This window comes from Apus apus, chromosome 1, assembly GCF_020740795.1.
Source record: "Apus apus isolate bApuApu2 chromosome 1, bApuApu2.pri.cur, whole genome shotgun sequence".
Lineage (NCBI taxonomy): Eukaryota > Metazoa > Chordata > Aves > Apodiformes > Apodidae > Apus > Apus apus.
The window spans coordinates 52,710,136-52,731,352 of record NC_067282.1 but is presented as its reverse complement, the minus strand read 5'-3'; the positions used below and the strand labels follow the sequence as shown (position 1 = coordinate 52,731,352).

General features: G+C 39.9%; 1 protein-coding gene across 13 annotated transcripts in view; it reads right to left on the bottom strand.

Moving 5' to 3' along the window:
• The window catches only part of MBNL2 (muscleblind like splicing regulator 2), a 109,915-nt gene that overhangs the window by 15,479 nt on the left and 73,219 nt on the right, over positions 1-21,217 (bottom strand). For 4 of the 13 annotated variants that reach the window (XM_051608330.1, XM_051608333.1, XM_051608332.1 and 1 more), the window contains 6 exons: positions 19,667-19,831; positions 16,358-16,558; positions 15,063-15,326; positions 8,855-8,908; positions 8,007-8,160; positions 4,745-4,780 (listed from right to left, as the gene is read on the bottom strand). In XM_051608330.1, coding sequence (XP_051464290.1) covers positions 4,745-4,780; positions 8,007-8,160; positions 8,855-8,908; positions 15,063-15,326; positions 16,358-16,558; positions 19,667-19,831 — 874 coding nt within the window. Of the gene's footprint in view, positions 1-3,214; positions 3,310-4,744; positions 4,781-8,006; positions 8,161-8,854; positions 8,909-15,062; positions 15,327-16,357; positions 16,559-19,666; positions 19,832-21,217 lie in introns of all 13 variants that reach the window. The other 9 variants (XM_051608335.1, XM_051608337.1, XM_051608339.1 and 6 more) reach the window with 9 other exon arrangements.

Genomic DNA, 21,217 nt, shown 5'->3' with positions numbered 1-21,217 from the left:
TGAAGTACACTGTAAGAAAAGGATTTTGGTTTTAAAACCAAACTTCCAGAAGTCAGAAGAGCAAGAGACTTCCAGTTTTCCATATATTCTTAACTGCTGTCACCCTGCACAGATGTACTATGGTACAGCCTTTATTAATCACACAGAATCTTCTCATGTGCTTTGTGCCATACGTTGAACACACAACACGTAGAGTTGTGGGCCAAGCATAACCGACCAGGCGTGTGTCAATGCAGGCACGTTCTGAGCTGTTACTCGTGTCATTTTCAGAAAGAAAGGACACTCAGAAGACATGAGACATAGTTCACTTTTTTTTTTTTTTCTTCCCCCAAAATATAAGCTGACAGCACATACTAAATAATTTATTAGACTCAACGGAGTTGTTAAGTTTTTTAGCCATCAGCTGAGACACTGTAACTTTTGGGATGTTGACTTTTCCTTTCACTGGTGCTCTAAGGACACTGGGATCATCAAAATCAGCACAAGGAAGTCCATCAATCTTTCCCCAGGCCAGAATACTAAGTCAAATTATATTAAGCTATGTGATCAAGCCCTGCTACAACTTTCTCCTCATGCCTGGCAATGTGAAGAAAAGCAGTGGGAGCTGAAAAGGGATGGGCCAAAGGCTGCAGGTTTATTTAAAAAGTGCAGTAGAGACACTGAGAAAACTGTATTCCACAGATATGTAAAGCAGCGTGGCAGAGACCAGGAAATGAAATTTTATCTAGACGGGCATAAAAAAGTTCTTGTCTGAAATACACAGGAAAGTTTAAATCACACAAGAGGACACAAACAAAGGATGTTATGACCATGAACAGTCTTAACCCAAGCTAATTACCTGCTCCTTCTGTGTTTCTTGGCCTAGAGAAATACTCTTTTTAAGAGGCAAATCTCCAAGTCTGCTACTTTTCCTACTCTCAAATACAGTTTTTTACAGCAGACTTCAAAGATTTGCAATGACTAAAACAAAGACAGGAGCAAAAGGAAAAAAAAGACAGTGATGGCACATGCTACAGAAGCCAATGAGAAAAGTTGCTGAGGTGGGACCCATCTCCTCTTCGTGGTGCAGAGCTTCAGTTGTGCACCTGTGCTCCTTATGCAACAAAGAGAAAGAGGCAGGACACTCCAAGGGCAATTTACCTTGCCCTCTCATGGACTTCTAGAAAAGCAGATGAATGGATGCCAAACTTCCAAATGGCTGAAGCTAAACAAGTGCAAACCCATCCCTGTGTTAAACTGTTTTTTCATTTCAGCATGGAGTTACATGTATACAAGCACACACAAATACATGCAACTCAATAAATACACCTTAACAAGTCCTGTTAAATTTAAGATTATGTACTCATCCAAAGCAAACACAATTTGCACTGGGAAAGGAGGGGCCCTGCCTACTGTCCTCCTAGCTGTGCAAGTGCATGAAGGCACACTTACATCTCCCCAGTGGCAGTAGTTACTGTGTGAAAGTATTCCCATTAACTAAAGGAAAGAAGTCTGCTTACTGATCCTATTGTAAGTGTACATGTATTTATTTTACTTCAGCCACAGTCAGCCCCTCTGGCGCTCAGGGGAGCTGACGGTGGAGCTGCCCTGGAGGCACTCCAGCACTGCAAAGGGTCCCCAGCCCAACCCCTCCCCAAACCACTCAATTTTCTCATAGTTCTTGGCACCTTTGAGTCCCTTTGTTACTTCTTTGGGATCCAAAAACTACACTGGATAACACCAGACAATTTTCTACTGCAGATGCTGTTCTGGGGAGGACAGTGAAATGCACCACTTTCCTGCTGCACTTTCCTCCTTGTCCCAAGCATTTTTTCATTAAAACAAGCTAGCTTGAAAGAACACACAAAATGACAACCCCCTTCTGATGAAAACTCTAGAAGAACAACCACCACAATGTTGGCAAACGAGCCTTTAAAAAAAATAAAGGGCTGGTTTGTGTTTCTTTAAGAAAGTAGAGTGTATTTCAGAGGTAGTATATATTTCCTAAATTAATATAAATAAACTCTTGTGGCAACTTCTGTTTTTCCATGGGATACTTAAATAGTTTTGGGACCAATAGTAAAAAAAAACAAACAAGCAACAATCTGCTGATACAACACTATTAAGCAAAACATTTTCACTGATTTCTTTGTACTTCCTTGGCAGGTGGAGGAGAATGAATCAATGGGTGAGTGTTTCTACTCTGTCTGCAGCAGCTTGTGGGACAGATTTTCACTTGGTGAGCAAATCTGCTTGCTCCCTCCTCAGTTTGACCTCTCAGACTCTGAGGGAAAACAGCTCCCAGGTGGAAGTGCCTGAGCATGGTCCCGAAGCAACAGAAAAGCCAGAGCAACCCAACAGCTGTGCAAACCCATCTCTGGTGGGAATCTCTCTAGCTCCAAAGGCGGAGTGTCAGAGCTACACACTTCGAGCTGCAAGAGATAGGTCTTCCCTGGGAATCAGGTCCTACGGGAGGAGGGGGAAACCCTACCGAAATGAAAACTGCCATTAACATAACAAGCAACAGAAGAAAAGGAGAAAGTATCATCTTTCTTAGTCTGACCCTGCCAATAACCAGAGGGGTTCTCTGTAACTATGTCCTTCCTCAGGGAAATGTAATTCCCAGGTTAAAGATACACTTTCAAACTTAGAGCAGGTATAGTCACAAATATCTGGAGTGCTGTTTTGATCACTAGCATTTACAGAAGACATACAAATTTTTGTTTGTTTCTTTTTTTTTCTTTTCTTTTTTTTCCAGCTACCTTGTCCTGCTTGGGATTTTAGACAGCTTCCACGCTTACAAATGAGGCACTTCCACACACTGCATGGAGAAGGCTCTGTTAACACACTTGAATGTTTGAAACCTGTGATGCTCTTCCTTTTGAACTTAGGAGTTAATAACAGACTTTTGTGAGTAGTCCAGTGCTACGGTGGTTCTAACTCCAGCTGGGTTAATTACACAGTAATTAGGTACAAACATTGCAACACAAAACACAGCTACATCATTATTTGCAACAAATGTTAACTCTAAATAAGTGCAACCTGTCCCACAAACACTTGCTATAAACGACTTAAAAATAAAAGTAAAATTTGATGGGGTAAACACTGAAAAAAAAAAATTCTCCAGGAGAATTTTTTTTGTTAAAAAAAAATAAAAATAAAAAATAAAATAAAAAATCTCAGCACTCATTTAGAGTTCGGGATCTTGTGAAAGAAAGCTTTAAAAGGAGCAAACCTGATTTGCTGTGGCTGTTGCGGCGAAGGGAACACTTGTTGCAGGAGTTGTTGCTGCAGAGACAGTGGCGGCCGTAGCGTTGTGCATCATGGGTACTTTCAGGAGGGGAACCATGGAAGCAATGAACAGGAGGGTGCAGCATTATGGTAAGAGAAGTGGTATTTTTGGCATGGTGAATATCAAGAGCGGGCAAGCCATCGTCATGGGTTAAACCGGCAGATGGCATGCAATCACAGTGCAAAGCGAGAAAGCGTGGCGGAGAAATAAAAAACAAAAGGGGAAAAAAAAAAAAAAAAGAGGGAAAATAGCTTATTACAAGTACAATTAAAGGAAGGTTGTCAACACAATCGGCGATTCCCAGAAAAATAAAAGCGCAAGGACCATCGGAAACACTGGCGTTAACTCTAAGAGGAGGACGACTTGTGCAAAGAGGAGGTCTCTACCGAAATCGCCCGTTACTTGGGAATTTGTTAGGTGGGCAGCTCGTCTTCTCCCCGTATGCACATAAAGCACTCCAAAGTAAAATTCTGCTGTGGTTTGTACTGGGAAAGAAACTGATGTTTATCTTAATTTTTAAACACAATTAAAACCCAGATTATTTTCATGTATCTTCATTTTGAAGCAAGCCAGATACTTGCTGTCTTCCTTTATAATCCAATTTATGCATTTTTTCTACTAGCACTGCATAACTGTTAGACTTTATCAGAGTTAAATTACCATCTGCTCGGAGGCAAAAATTAGAAGAAGGATGATAATAATTTTCCTGATTTAAATACTACTTCGTTTGATCTAAAAAAGCAGGGTTGATTTTGTGGAAGTTGCTACTTTTGCTCACTTTAAGGATGAATTTTAATCAGCATCTTCATGGTAGAATTACTAACTTGATGCTTTAAAGGCTTGATATTAAAACTGAGTACTCCCAGAAAAAAAAATATTAATAATTTTTAAAAGTATCACTGGAACAGGGCTACAGAACAAAATAAACATTACTCTTCTTTCTCAGAGGTTGTTGCATTGGACTTCCATTTTTGCATGCCCAAAATATTACTTTGGAGCTGAAAATACACATTTTAAAGAGGGATAAGATTAAGATATGGGGTTTCATCAGAACATTTGTGGATCAAAGCAGCCATTTCTGGGAAACGCTGATAAAACTTTCTAACACACAGCAAAAAGGAGAAATAGGCACACCACTATGAAACTTTAAAACACTGATGAAATTTGCTGGCTTTTCCCAGTATTTCATGATTTTATAGTACTAGACAATATAAAATATAAAGATAAATAAAACTTCGAAAACGGAAAAACAGACTGGAGTTCATGGTATTGTGCTTTTGCAGTGTAGTTGTTATAGCAGGTGACAGCACATCTAAACTGCAGCTTTCATCTACAAATCTGCAAAGTCAACCAAAAGGACAAGCGAACCTTCAATTCTAGTCATTGTCTAAATCTTGCCTAGGATTTTTGAAACAAGTGAATATACATCATATACAGTACAGAAAGAGATCAATAAAGAAATTTGGAACCTACCAATACTGGTAGCGGGTGTCATGCACAAAACTGACCCTGTGTGTCATGCAATGATAGGTGAAAAAAGTGGATAAAGGGAAGAAACAGGTTAGCTGTTTAGAGTTAACATTCAAAGTGAGATTCAAGCACACCCACAGAGAAGTAAGTTAGTTAAATGAAACTGTAAGGTCATTCATAGTTTTGCTTTAACACAAAAAAAGTGACTATGTTCTTACTGAACCTTAGCATACTGTGTGACTTTTGGGGTGTTTATGTGTAAAAACAAGGTACATCATAAACTTTTAATTTAGTACTTTTAGCTTTTCACTTTTGCACCAACAAGTTTTTGTTTACAGAAAGGTCTCTGGTTAACTATCACTTTATTTGGGGATTTTAGTACACATGGTGTAGCTCAACTCAACACTGTGCAGACCAACTGTCACCCACTTTTTGATGTGCAGAGGAGAAAGAAGTTAAAACAGAATACATTTCTGCAGGGGCTTTGCAAAACTTGTGTGTTATCGTAATCTATTTTTTCTTAACACAACACCTAAGGTGGAGAGGTGCTTCTGACCAAACAATACACTGCTGGGACTAGTCCCCAAGTTAAACACCTCCAAGTCTGTAATGATTTGCAAAAAGTTCCCAGCACACTTCTGAGACTCTCTGGGAAGACTGCTCACCTGCTGCGGTTTAATTTTGCTGCCTGGGAAGAAGAAATGAAGAATAAAACAATGTGTTTTCAGTATCATGCATACAGTAAGGTGGTGGAGGAGAGCAGTTAAGGAGACTAGTCCCACAGAGATGCATATTTGATGCAACGACAAATATGCTTCCTGTATTTCTGCTTAATTACTACTGCAGCCCCTTCCCAGGCTCTCGCAATAGCAGTGTAACTATGAATGACCTTACCCAAGAACAGTCCCCGGAGAATACACAAAGTTCCTCCTCTACAGGCTATAGAAACACTAACAAACAGCAATGGAAGAGAGAAAAGATCTGTTGTTTTTAACATCATTCACCAAACAATAAGGAGGAGGTGACAAAGCAATCAAATTGATGTGAAACAAACAAAGTGCAGAACTTTGGAGGCAAGCCATGCTAAATCAAGTCCCACATTTTTTATTAGGAGAGTGGTTAAGAAAGCAGAGAAGTTATATAAAACAATTAAGTTTTATATATATTCCAGCAGCAAAACTTGCCTTAAAATTTAACTTAACACACACACACACACAAGGAACACATATGAAAATCATACCAGTTCAGAAAATATCACATAATTTTAAAAATCCAACAGATAACATCATGCAATGCTCCTCAGTCCTGGGTGGCGTGACAGTCCTTACACCCACCAAACCCAGCCTTCCCAGGAAACGGGAATATTGGACATAGTTAAGCTCAAAGCTCATGACACTCACTTATAGAGAGGGGGTTCTGATTTCCTAACCTCTCCCACACCCCACTTCTCTCTCTGACATCCCTTCTAGGTGCTGGTGGTGGTCACTATGAGGAGAAGGTTCAGCACTGTGAGAAAAGTTTTCCAGTAGGAGCTTGGGCTCCACCTGCTATGTTAGCCCTCTGTTTCTTCTTGTTTTCATGCACGTGTTTTGGGGCTTGCCAACGACCTGGCCCTTAAGGTTTGGTTCCAAGATTCACCCTTCCTACCATCAGACATTTGTAAGATAGAACTATAATTACAACTATTAGCTGGAAAGTGGGATGGACAACAAAAAGCACAAAGAATAAGCTACTTAAGGAAGCATGAGCACTCCAAAAGTCTGGAAAATATCCAAATGCTATTTCACTGAGAATGGGTTAAACTACTGTATTTTCCATAGTTAATTTAAAATCCTTGGCAATTGCACATAATAGTGAGAAGCCCTGAAAGGGAGTGCTTCAGAGAAGGCATAATGCATATCATACTGCAAATTCTCAGGGTTACAAAGTAAAATAAATTTCTGGAAACTTCTGTATGTTTGTAAGCACAGGGCAGTCTTCCATTCATGCCCAAATAGGCAGTCTCTCAATTTAGTTATTTTGTCAAACACTCCCATAAACATCAGTATGTTTTCTGCCACAGATATTCTGGTGCACCAATGTGCTAAAAATACAGCATGCTATAACTTACTATTATAAATACAGGGGCAGGCTCCAAGGTTGTTACTCAGGCCTTATAGCAAAATTTCAGGAAGTCAAAGCCATCTGTATTTGTTTTTATCTTCAAAAACATATGGGAATGCTGATAGATAGGGAAATCATAATGTGTTGCGCTTCATTCCTTGTTTAACGGACATTATTTCCATAAACTAAAATAACGTAGCTGAAATGTCAAGTGCATTTGCAAACACATAGTTTCAAATGATTCTGGAAGTTCACACTTGATAACATTCCGATACTAAAAGATGTAATTTGTTAATTACAAATGAAATCACAGAATTCATTAGGCAGGATATTTACCTTTGGGAAGTTTGGAGTGGGGGTGACTGAGATAACAGAGAGGGTTATGTTGTTATTGTTTACACGAGCACCTAGTACATTGTTCCTCTCGCAGTGTTAAGGGGAAGGAAGCCCTGCCACCTGCCACAGTGCAGCTCAAGCCATCTCTGGATTTTTACGGAGTTCTGAGCACTGAAATGCAAATTGCATTCGCTTGTCTTCAGATCACCCCCATGAGGAATGATATCACCAGCTATTAGCTGCAAATGCAGTACTGGTGGCAATCCAAAATAAAAACCATGAAAACACATCCAACGCCACAAAGCCCTTTAGCGCGGCTGCGGGGAGCGATGGGTTTTGCCAGTGCTTCCAGGCAGGCATGGATGGGATGGTCATGGCTGGTGCTCCCCTTCTTGCTCCACTCTGGCATGGCTGGGGGAATCCTCAGAGCACCCGGGGGAGCGGGAGGATGCACCTCAGCACGCTTCCCCTGGCATCTCTAAAGCTGTTCCCAGCATTTTTGTCAGTGAGACTTTGCCCTCTTGTCTCCTTGGAGAGAGCTGGTGGATAAAAGTCAAAATACAGCCAATTTAAGGTAGAAAAAAAGGGGCAAACTGTGGACAATGATGAACGAGGCTATAAATGCAAAAAGCAGCCTAAGGGCATGTTGAAATTTTAGCTTGAAATCTCATAGTTTGCAGGAGGAACTTAAATACCGTGTAAATATCTGTGCAGACTCCACCTCAAGTAGGGCAGGGAGCATAGCAAAACCTCCTGCTAAGTGCAGCTGCCTGACCTGGAGGCTACCTGTGGAACACAGAATCGGCTGGATGTGGGTACAACATACCTGTTGGGATAAACGCTGCATGTTGCTGCAATTGAGCATTGGCAAGAGCCTGTTGATAGTGCAAGACACTGGGATTGAAAACGGCACTGGCACCATTGCTTTTTTCAAGTGCTTGTCTCTTTGGTAAAGGGTGAAGAACACCAGGAGGAAAGGCCTGTAAATAAGGAAGTTAGTTACAATGGCATCATTTTTAAGACGCTGTCCATAACATATACATAAATACAAAAACTTATTATTTTTTAAAGCAGCTAAAGATGCCTCGCCATGCATATTAACTTAAAGCACAGCAATGTAAAATGAGTGAAATTTTGTTACTGGTAGCAAAAGCGTGGTACTATTAACCTAAAACTGTAGCAGCACAACTACTGAAAAGAAAGGCCTTTAAAGCAACAAAAATGGCATTGCCTTTAAATAGATTTTCAAATATCAGAGGGAGAAAAAACCACTTGTGTTTCATTGCCAAGTATTTTCTGTTTTAAATTTAAATATCGTTTCCTAATATTATACAGATTAATGGATTACGTTGTTTTCAATTACAGAAGCAGTTTTATCTCAATTCGACTTCTCATGAGAGGACATTTAAAAAAATGAAACCATGTTAGGAACCAAACTAAATCATCTGTGTTTATTACATATGAGAATGAGATGGATAAATAGACTTTCTGGTAAATTAACGAGTATGTGAAATCATTTCCAGTTGATGTTCGAAAGTAAAGCGATACAAATTTCATTAGTTGCTTCTCTGAGAGAAAAAAACAAAACAAAACAACCAACCAAAAAGCCAAAACCCAAAACAACAACAAAAAAAAAAAGCTACATGCAAAGCAAAAGGTGAAAGGTCAAAGTACCAGGTCTACAGTTGCTTCGAGAGGTCGCTTCATTGCTTTGGCAGTCGACTGAGTCTTTTAATAACAGGCAGCGAGCACATGATGGCAGTGGGCCAATGGGATTCAAGCGAATTAACATACAGGTAAACAGCAAGCAGAGGTGCATCATGGGAACGGCATTGCATTTGTGGATAGGTGAGAAGGAAAAAAATATTCTGAATGCAATATACAACATACAAAACACTAGGCATGCACAACAACAAAAATGTCTTCTAAAGAAATGAATATTACATTTTGAATTAGTACCGAAGCAAAAATGCATCTACTATACCTTAGTTAAAAGCATATAAGAGAGTAAAATATAGATGTTTGAAATTCAGGAAAGTTGAGTAAAACAGCAGCTTGCAGACACTATTAAGCATCATATAAACACATCACAGAGATGCAGAAAGTTGTAAGGATATGCCTATAAGAATTCCTGATAAGTTAGTTAGGTCACATTTCAAAGCGGAAAAACCAATTTGGAAGGCTACGTTTTCAGATACAAAGCACTAGTGAAAGTTGTAATGCGTTACGAATTATATTAACATCAGTGCTTGCAAGGTGAGGGTGTTTTTAGTTATGAGAAGTGAGTCATTCAATAGATTTGGGGTTCAAAATGAGAGAGGTTTTCCTTTGCCAATACAAAGCAGAATAAGTAGTATGTCTAGTTACACTAACTTATCATTAATTCCTTTTTTTTCCCCCCTACATCTGGGTCATTTCTGTAGATTTTTTTTTCCTCATAACTTACCACATTACATTGAGAGGGAAAAAAGTCTTTCAGAATTTAAAACATAATTTCTAAATTTTGCTGCAACCTGCAGTACTAGCTTCAGGATCAGGGAGTAAAAATACTGCCCTCAGTTCATAAGTGAACATTAATGTATGAATTATGATACTAGTCCAGCATTATGAATTTTTAAAAGAAAAGATTTAGGCATAGTACATAGGCATAAACATATAAGCATACTTCCATAATAAGATCAAACTTATGGCTGATACAATGGCATTCTGTAAAAAATGTTTTCACATTAAATATTACTTTCAAATTATAGTGTAAATAATTCTTATAAACCCTCAAAAAGGAAAGGAAGATTTAACTCAAAATCAGAATTTTTACTTTCTTTTTTTAAACACAGGCTGACATTTAGCTCTTTTTAGGATATGCAGACTACATTATGCCTATCTTGACATCAGTATGTGGAAATAGGGAATAAAAGTGGGAAAAAAAAAAAAAGCACAAGGCACAAAATGCCTACCAACAGCTTACAGTCACAAGATTAGCTAGTGCCAACAGGATATTTTACAGGATAACCCTTGCTTTGCTATGCCCTGTTCCTGGCTCTGTTGCACCTACACTTCATAAGGCTTCCCAAAGCCCTCCCCATCTCTCCTTCAGCACACTTCTGGATTACATACCCTGATCTACAGGACCTGCTCATCTGTCTGGGTCCAAGACTCAAGACATAACAAGAAACACCTGATGCAAAGTGAGGATCCAGAGGGCCTTCTTGTGTCTAAGCTGTGCAGCTGACGTGTGGTACCTCACATGGGGTACATCACTCTGTCTGCACGGGGCACAGCCTCCAATCCACTCTGCATCCACCATGGATGGAAGTCTACACAGAGGTGAAGCACTACAACTGAACTCTGCATTATGTGATGATGAAGTCCACAAATTCAAATCAACATCATTAAGAGTAAAGCATTTCAATTAACTACCTTTATTATCCAAATGCAGATCTTATCTGATCTCACCTGTTAACTTATTATCTCTGTGTTTATAATTGCCTCTCTCCGCTTCTCCATGATCTTCTTAACCTCACCTCTCTATTTTGAAGCTTTTTGCTTTTTGGCTTTCCCTTCATCTTCCACATCAAGGTCTGTCTCACAGTTTTCCCAACCTGGAGGCTTTAACTTGATCTGTTTCTAGACCTGCTCATTAACCTTATTTCCTTGTAGTCTCCCCCTCTTTTCAGGCTTTCAGACCAACTGTCCATTTTTCTGTTCCACCTTCATTTTTTCTTTCATTTTGTCCTGAGAATAAAACCTCCTTTGTCTCTTTCTTTTCCATCAGGTAATCTGCTCAACAATTGCTCTCTTACATAACTAACAACTAAAAAAAATCAATGGCTATGGACTGGAGAGGAAAATGCTATAGAAAGGAAATAAAAGTAATTAAAAAAAATGATCAAACATATTGAGGCATAGTATTTCTCTGCCACACGTCACGCTGGGAGGGTATAATGTCTCCTGGAATATCAGCAAGATACATCCAGTGGAGGCCTGCATAGCTATGCAAGGAGCTCCTGACTAAACTCAAATGCAAGAAGAACAGCACACAGGAGGTGGAAGCAGGGACAGATGCCTCAGGAGGAACAGGGACACAGCCTGAGAACGCAGGGATGGGTTAAGAGAGCCAAGGACCCCTTGAAGTTGAATCTGTGAAGGGATGCAAAAGGCAACAAGAAGGGCTTCTCCACGTATATCAGCTAAAAAAGGCAGACTAGAGAAAATGTGGGCCTGCTGCTGACAAGGGCAGGTGACCTGGTGACACAGGACGTGGAAAAGGCTGAGGTACTGAACATCTTCTACACCTCAGTCTTTACTGGTATGACTAGTCATCAGGCCAGTGGAAAAGTCTGAAGTGAAGAAGATTTACCCTTGGAGGAGGAGAGTGAGGCTAGGGAACATTCAAACACACTGGATTTACATAAACCCATAGAACCTGACAGGATGCACCAATGGGTGCTGAGGGAGCTGGATAACGTCACTGCAAGGCTGCTCTTCATTATCTTTGAAAGCTCCCTGCAACTGTGGAAAGTTCCTGAAGCCTGCAAGAAAGTGAATAACACTCCTGTCTTCACAAAGGGCAGGAAGGAAGGTCTGAGGAATGACACGTTGGTCAACCTCACCTCAGTCCTTGGGAAAGCAATCAAGCAAATTCTCCTGAAAACCATCTCCAAACACATGAAAGCCAAAAAGGTGCAGTACGGAGTAGTCAACATAGATTTATGAAGGAGAAACTGTGCTTAACCAACCTGACAGCCTTCTACAGTGAGACTGGTTTGGTGGGTGAGGGGAGAGCAAGGGATGTTGTTTCTCTTGACTACAGAAAGGTTTTCAAAACTGTCTCCCATTTCATCTGTATAGACAAATGTATTTAGTATGGGCTACATGGGAAACGGTGAGGTGGACTGAAAACTGGCACAACTGTCAGGCTCAAATGGTTGTGATCAGCAACACAAAGTCCAGCTGGAGGCCAGCAGTCACTAGTGGTGTAAACTCAGAAGAGTGGTTGATGCACAAGATAGATGTGCTGTTATTCAGAGGGATCTGGAAAGGCTGGAGAAATGGGCACAGAGTAACATCACTAAGTTCAAGAAAGAGAAATACCAAGCCCTGCACCTGGGGAGGAACAATCCAAGACATTATTACATGCTGGGCGCCACCGAGGCTTGGAAGAAAAGGCCCTCAAGGTCCTGGTGGACACCAAGTTGAATATAAGCCAGCAAGGCACCCTCACAGCAAAGGCAGCCAACAGCATCCTGGGCTGCATCACCAGCAGGCCGATGGAGGTGATCCTTCCCTTCTATTTGGCAGTGATGAAGCCACTCGTGGAGAACTATGTCCAGGTCTAGGCACCCCAGTACAAGAAAGACACAGACATACTAGAAAATAGTCTTACAAAGGGCCCCAAATGTGATTAAGGGACAGGAGCACCTCTCATACGAAAAAAGACTAAGAGATCTAGGATTGTTCAGCCTGAAGAAGAGAAGATGGAGGGGGATCTCATCAGTGAATATAAATACCTGACAGGGTAGTAAAGATGGAGCCAGGGTCTTCTCCACAGTGCCCAGTGACAAGACAAGAGGCAATGGAAACATAGGTACATAAGGACAGTCCATTTTTTTTTTTTTTCAATTTTTTTTTTTTTTTTTCTGTAAGCATGATTTAACCATGGAGCAGGTTATCAATAGAAGTTGTGGAGTCTCCACCCTTGGAGACTTTCAAAAGCCAACTAGGCATGTCCTGGGCAATCAGCTCTAGCACACTCTGCTTGAGCAGGGGGATTGTACTAGGCAATCCCCCAAGATTCTTTCCAACACCAGCTATAAGTTCACATTTCCATTTAGGCTGTACATCCTTCAGTGACTTTTTAAGCTCTCTGATGCACCACATGAATATTTGGAGCTCCCTGAGTAGAATGATAGATGACACTGTCTTCTAACATTTAAGCTGTACATTGTCTATAGCCCCTTTTGCAGTGTCTTTCCCCTTTTTACTTCCAATGATGAGGTCAACTAAGATGTCTGAGTAAAAACTCCTAAACTTCAATGTACAGAAATGCAGACAGAGCATTTTCTGAAGGTCCCAGAATGCAGAATTAACTGACCTTCAGTGGTCTTATGAGCTTTGCCTACAGTGCTCCAAACCTACCCACAATGCTCACCTATACAAGCACCCTCTGGATCCTTTCTGTAAAAAGTAACTCTGAATTACAGGTTCCTGCCTTCTTCTCCTGTGACATTAGAATGCTAACACTTCAGTTCTGTTTCCAAAGATGCTTCATCTTGCTTTGAGGCTAATGCAACTCCAATTATAGCTTATTTAAAATCAGAGGATATATATCCAACCATTAACAAAGCACAAAAAAAAAAAAAAAAGTATCCTCTCCTCTCTCTCCTTTCTTCTTTACTAAACTGCCTAGAAATTTTACATTATCAAAATGGACAAGAAATATTGCACAATAGAAGCTAATTAGAGTTGTTTTTTAAAAAAAACAGATCTCCTTTAATTTCCAGATAGTATTAAATTTCTGCAAGCACAGGGAAGTTTAACTAAAAATCATCCAATCTGAAAGAGACTGGGGATATATTAAGAGAAAGAATACTAAAAACTTAAGAAATGTTCTTCTGTTTGGAGGTTTGCTTTCTTGCATGTCTTACACTTTGTCCCTCAAAAAGTCCGGTCTTTGCTAATTTGCTGAATACAATAGCTTGGGGTCATTATATACTGTACTGTATTGTGTTTCTGGTAGGCTTTTTACCCAGAGAATAACTGCATTGTCTATAACTATTGTATGCACTGCCCACAAGTCCACAAACCACATCTGCTTAATTATTCGTCCAATGCCAGCAACGAGGACAATGATTCTTTGATTTGCTGCCAGCAGTTTGGTCTCCCTAGTCAGATCCTGCATCCTCGATTTATGTAACTTTATCAATACCATTCTATTTAAAGTTATCAACTTTCCTGGTAACAACCATAAGAGAAATCAAATACTGATAAATGGATGGGCTGACTTGTTTGAACAGTTTTAAGCATGAGCTTAGAATATCTGAAAATAGAAAGCCTTCAATCTCTTCTGCCTGTAGCTACTATGCTCTTCCTTAATGATTCCCATTTAGTTTACTAGTTTTAAATGCCGTAACTAAAGCAGCTTGCCCATGACAATGGGAAAAGCAAGAAAAGTCTCTAGATGTGAGATTTATCTAATCAAAGTTGAACAAGATATAGTCAACGATTTTTAGTCAGCGGGGACAGGTGTTGTACCTACAAAGGGCAGCTCTTTCCCATTCTCAGACAGGGACTAATGGTAGATCAGATGAACTTGCTGATTTTCCCCCAACATCTATGAAGTGAGACCAAGGTGGCTAGGCTAGGCTCAGATACCTAACTGTCTGGCATCTAAGGTGGGGTGAACTGAATCTTAGTACATGCTTCTTTTCTACTACTGATCTCCAAGGCAAAAGCTCTTTTTGCTTTTCTTCCAGATTTCCACATGTATATCTGTCATCTAAGAGCTAAAACAGCATATGTGCCCCCAGTTTTCCCGGGGATGTTAAAGCTCATCAATTTTGTTTCTGTTTGGAAATATGAAATGCCAATTCAGCATATAATTAAGGCAGAGAACAGAAGTGGTATAGAGTGTCATTTGCTTCACTATCTTGGATAGAAACACAGCATTAAAATAAGGGCATAAAGAAAAAAAAGTGCTTCCTCCCATCAAGCGACAGTAGTAATTTCATAAAGTTTTGTATTTTACCAAGAAAATAAAAATAAATTAAAAAAAGAGGCAAAAGAGAAAATAAACTATAAGCAAACAACATTATATTGAAGCAAAATAGGCATCAAAGAGCTTCTGTCCAAAAAAAAAAAGGCAGCCATATATGCCAGCACTTACCATCACAGTCGCAGCTGCCGCAGCTGCCTGGGCTGCCACCGCAGCCTGGTTGGCTTGGTGTTGCGCCGCTTTGATTTTGGCCTGCAAATGTGCAGGAGGGTGAAAATACTTGCATTTCTCCCTCATGCAACGACCTTTTATGTAATCCATACACACGGTTACGGTGTTGTCGTTTGTGTCAATCATTGTGCTGTCTGCTGGGTGCGCAAAGCGGCAATCAGTCTCTCCACGCGCACAGTTTCCCCGCTGGAACTCCCTGCACACCTACGTGCAAAACAACACGTGTTTGCAGGGGAGGAGCTCGGCGCCACGCGGAAGGGCAGGGAGAGCCCTGCACCCCCAAAAAGACAGACCTAAATGAACTTGACATTCAACAGAAGTGTGCCTTTCCTTTCTCCTGCCTACAAAACAGCGAGGAAGGGTACTTAGGGAAGTAACTGCCCTTACAAAACTAACTGGGAATCCCAAAATATTCAGTCCCTTTCTGACTACACTTCCTATTCTTGCAGCTCCATCGGTAGGGAAGGAGCTCCTCTTGCTGAGACCCAGGGAAGACATGCATCAGACACTGCATTTTTTACAGAGTCCACGAACAAAACGCAGAGCCTCCTTAAAAATAATTTTCAAAACAGGGCAGAATGAACACACTAATTTTCCCAAGAAGAAACGTGCTCTAGACACTAGCATGTAGATGTTTGGGAAAGGACATTCATTTCTGGAAAGAGCCATTTGGTCTTCCTGTGTGCTTGGATCACAGATTGCCCCAAGCCCAGCCATGGGAGGCTCTGCACATAGCTGGGGGCTTGCCCCTTCAGCCTGCTGCAGGGTTGGTAACATTCCACATCTCCATTTGTAGCTCGAGGCTGAAGTGCTATACCATTCCCCTAATATTGATCCGTAAGGCTATAAAATTTCCATAATATCAATGCATAAAAACGGGGACAGAATTAATACTGCAATAAAAACGTGCTTGTCAGATACTTCATCAAGGCATACCTTAACAGGCATGCACACTTGAGGTATTTTGGAGGAGATAAACTTCATGAAAGATGAAGATTCATATTGATTTCTGTGTATTAAACTTGAGTTAACTACCTTAAAAATAACAGTGCTTAACTACCACTGACTGCAACGGTAGAAATCCTGCCTGGTTACAATGTTTTTGGGTGTTTTTTTTTTTTTTGTAGTAACTAAAGTTAAGCATGGTATCTAAAACAACAGAGATTTTCCCTCCAGGATCCTTCATAGAGCCTAAGACAGGATTGTAATTCTAGTCACGGCAGTGTCTACAGTACCTCCAGCTTATCAGTCCTGAGGAGTTTCTGGGTAGCAGTTGAACCAGGGACTGAAACCGGTGGACTTCCAGGAACAATGACGGGTGGTGTGGGTAGGATCTCAGTCGGGACTAAGCCAACTCCTGGTGTTACTGGCGTTAGGTAAGGAGCAAAGCTAATAGCTGTGTTCGTTCCTATTGTGGGACCCACTGGAAATGTGGGCTGCAAAACGAAAACACAGACCAAGATTTAAAATAAACCCAACCCCTTCCATCAAGAGCTTATTAGTTGTCTTTTGTGAGTTCTTTGTGGCACTGATTGATTTTTCTTAATCAAAAAATGTCAAACAGCTGGCAAAACATACAGCATACTCTCTTGTTTTAATCACATAACACATTCCAGCGGCATACTAAGAAATGCACTTTATAGCTCTCATCTTGGAAAAGAGGCTGCCAATGCAAAAGGAGTCATACTTTGAACCCAAATCTCTATGGAGGTCCAGCTTATTTTGCAGGCTTCTTTATGTATCCAAAAGTAGAAATAATAGAGACATTATTGCTTTTTCTCAATAACTTTATTTTTCCATGGGAAACAGGCTATTTTTCAAAGTACCAGACTTCATGGGTGAAGTATTATTAACTGTATTAAAGCCATATTTCTAATAAGAGTATTTATAATGAACATGGCATGTAACTTCCATCTGTTGGCATGCTGTATTTTGCCACCTCCTGCAATTATATGTGCTACTATGGCTCACATAATGAAAAACCTCACCTTTGCAAATGTTTGTGTGCTCAGCTGTCACCAGTGGCAAGCAGAATAAATATTATAATCTCAGCTGGACACAATATTTAGAAAGGGATTATTCAGGCTTAGCTAGAGTTCATCTTACAAAAAAAATTTGATTGGAAGGAATGATACAGGTCTAAAAATCTATTTCATTCCTTCCTAGAGTGAGTCAGTGAAATCATGACCAGAAGAAAGAGCATTTGTGTGATGCTTAAATGCAGCACTACCCAGGCAGAATGGTGGGTTTGTTACCACCAGCACCATGGGTGGGGTGGAGGCAAAACATCACCATGGTCAGACCTTGAAAGTGCTTTAGTTCTGCAGAGCTGACGTTTACCCTGGAGAGCTATGATTATGAATGAGGAAAAACTATGCAGGAAAACAGGACCAATCTCAGACTGGCTTTGTCAAAAATTATGTTCCTAAATAAACCAGCAGCTAGAAATTAACAATAGCAGAACTTAAAAACACCTAATAAAGGAGGAGCATGTTTCGTCTCAAGGTGGCCTGCTGTTGGAGAAGGGAAACCAGCCATGCACAGTAAATAGAAAATAGACAAGAGAAAACATAGGAGCTAGAAGGTTTATTTCTAGCTGCTTGTTTTTTGTGTTTAGGTTTGTTGTGGTTTTGTATTGTTTTGTGTTTTTTTTTTCCTTTGGAACCAATCACTAAAATATAAATGAATGTGAGTTAGTACCAAAAAGATGCTTTGAAGAGCAGATTAGCCAGGATACCCAGCTGTCCGGAAATGGCATCTACCTGCCCCAGAGAGTTAAAAGTGAGTAACGCTCTGTTTTTATCAGAGATCAAAACTGCTTCATATCAAACAGCATGGTTGATATGCCAAGCACAAGCTAAATTCTTTAGAGCACAATAACGAACATTTATATGAAACAACAGTTCAACTATGTTCGAACAATACATGCTATGTAAAATATAAAGAACTGCTTTTTATGAGCTGTAATTTTGATAATAAATCCACATGTCAAATGACTTCTGTGGAATTTTCTTTCACTTTTTATCCATGTAGTCAAGGCTGAGTCATCTTAATCTGGCAATTTTTGGAGGACAGAGAAATAAAACCCATCTTTTTTATTACAGCAATCAGTACAGAAGGCATTACGTCAATGAAACTGTAAAGTTCAAATGATGAAATGGATGAGAATAAAAAAGTATAATTTCAGCACTTACTTTTTTTTTTCATAATATCAAGAGGTGAAATGTATTACTTCATGAAAACTTTTGTGAAACTCAAGCAGTAAAAAAATCAGGAAATACCAAACATATGATGCCAATATACTGAGATACATTTTGATGAACATGTACCAGAAATTCAAGGACTCCTGACACCCAATTTTTGTTCATAACTCCCACCTTACAGCAGATGTTTCAAGTGTAAAAGCACACTTTCAAAAAGGCATCTTGGATGAACTTCCTGTGACCAAATACAAATTACTTCCTCTGACATGCTTACACCTGGGTCCTGTGATAGCCCATGGTAAAACAAAGGAACTTTAAAAACCCAAATAATCTAATCCAAATGCAGACACCTAAAACAAGCCAAGCAAATTGGAATTAGAAGCGCCTGTTTCTTCTGACAAACTATACACGGACATCGGAAGCCCAGGGTTAAGTTGATGCCAACACTCAAGATGCCTCAAGTTAGAGAAGGAAATCCCACTCCAGTGCCTTTACACCATGTGTTCAGATTAAGAAAACATCATTAGCAGCCATGTGTGAAAAATTTAAATCAGATTACTTGCCTAGCCATGCTTTGGAAGTCTGGTATTATGAGGGCAGCTCAACCGCAAAGGCAGCTCAGAGCGATTGATCATTTTCATGTATATCCAAGGACACTGCTCGTGCCTGCAAGACTCTAGTTTTATGTCCCTTTCTAGATTTGAAGTGTCCCTAGGCACCACATGCCTCAGATAAAATGCTGAGTTTGTAAAGTGCATGCACGAGCAATTCTGTCTTATTCTGGGACACTACACACTTCAAGAGAGCAAGAAAATGCAACCCAGAATGACACTAACCTTTGTTCCTGGTACTGAGATTAAAGTCTATGTCAAACCCATAGACTCCTGAGAAACTTTGCATTCCTACTCAAATAGCTTACTAGCAAATTATTATTATTATTATTATTATTATTATTATTATTATTATTATTATTATTATTATTATTATTATTATTATTATTATTATTATTATTCTTCACATTTTCATGTCCAGAAAGACTACATGTAAAACCTTGCAAATCTGGGCTAAACCTGATGTGAACTGCTTGAAGGAAAAAAAACCCAACAGAGAGAAATAAAAAGGCAAATTAGTGTGGGATAAAAAAAAATACCAATACAGCAACACTCTGTTATATCTTCAAATGTAAATATAAATGAACACATCTTGAGCATCTCAGCAATTCCTTTAGTCAACAGATGGGGACTATTTTTACTGATACTCATATAGAGAACTTTTGCAGACCAATATAGTCTTCTACTTCAACTCTACTTACCAATAACACCATCAGAGAAATATACTTACCACTGGCTGTAGTGGTGTCCCTGGAAACATGAACTGCATTTGCTGGGCAAGCATTGCTGCTGCAGTTTTTTGTTGGATTAAGTTGTTCCTGCCATTGATTTCCAGTTGAGTTTTTAAATGTGTTGGTGGGTGAAGGTACTTGCAGTTCTCCCTTGTACAACGACCCTGGTGAAAGAAGTAACACCAATTGGTCTGCTGCTTTTGATGATCGTTTAATGCCTCTGAGCAAAATATTACACCACAAATTAAGCAAAACCTAATGAAATACAGGGTGTTTCCTGGGAACTATGTAGCAAGCTGGGAGGAGCTGATGGCTTTGAGCTCTGCCTCAGCCCACTAGCTCTGATTGATCATTAAGGCTACTGGTCATGAGAAAAAAAGAGGAAGGCTTTGAAACAGCATTTTCATTGTTAAGTACAGATTAGTGCTATAGAAATAATACTCTGAGTATTACCTAGTCTGCCTGAACTGCCTCTAACAGTACCTTGGCTAGAGTAGCTGGCATTACAATAACATAAATGTTTTTGTAAATTACATTATAGTTAAGAGATTTAAACTTTCTTCAAAAGAAATGCAGCTTTTAAGCACATTAAAAGAATGACTCTGTGTTCATGGCAGTAAGGTTCTGAAGTGGGCACTTTCTGCTCATGTTCTCTTGCATGTTCACCCTTGTTACAGTTCACTGCCTTCTGGCCTCCTGTTTTTACTACATCAGCACAACTTTCCACTATTTCCATTCAAGTATAAAAGAAGTCAAGTTGGTACTTTTGCAGCCTAAATTTAGCCACTGTGCATGGAGCTAAATCTGAAGGTACACAGTAAAACGAGAGCTCCTGATCAGCTTGAAAGCAGGAGTTTTTAGACAGTTAAGAGACAAGAGGAGTCAGTAAAAAGATGGGTGGACAGTTGCTCCTGAGGTGGCTTGTGTTGGAGGAATGGAGTTGGAGCACACCTCTACAAGCAGAGCATGCTGACAAAAGGTAGGTAGAGCAGTGTAAGATGTGCTGATATGTTTTCTCCTGGAAAGGGAAACCGTATGGTGCTCCAGTGGGTTGTGCAGGTGCAGGGCAGGACTGTTGAGATCAGAAGCTCCTCGATGACACAGCTCACAAACAAGTCACAAAATTTTAAAAGCTGTGACCTGTGGACCTAAAGCATTAGTAGTCAATCTGCATTTGACACACTCAACTTGTAGAAGGTAAGTTTCCAAACTGAGACTTTTTGAAAAGTGCTTTTTAAACTTTCCATTCACTGGTATAAGAGCTTTACAGTTCGTAGCCAAACAGGAATATCCTCTTACAGCCAAGAAAATATTAAGATCCCTATGCAAGAACATCACATGGTAGACATGTAGACTGATTGTGTATGCATATGCACACACATGCCACTACAAAACCTTCCATATGCTTCTAATCTCCCAGAACAGCAGTGTTAATGTTACACTTTTTACTCAGACACCAAAACACTGCTGATTCTGCCTCTAATCTGCGGGAAGGATGTAATGACCACCTACACAGGAGTAAGTTAAACATGTCCAGGAAGGTTCTCCTG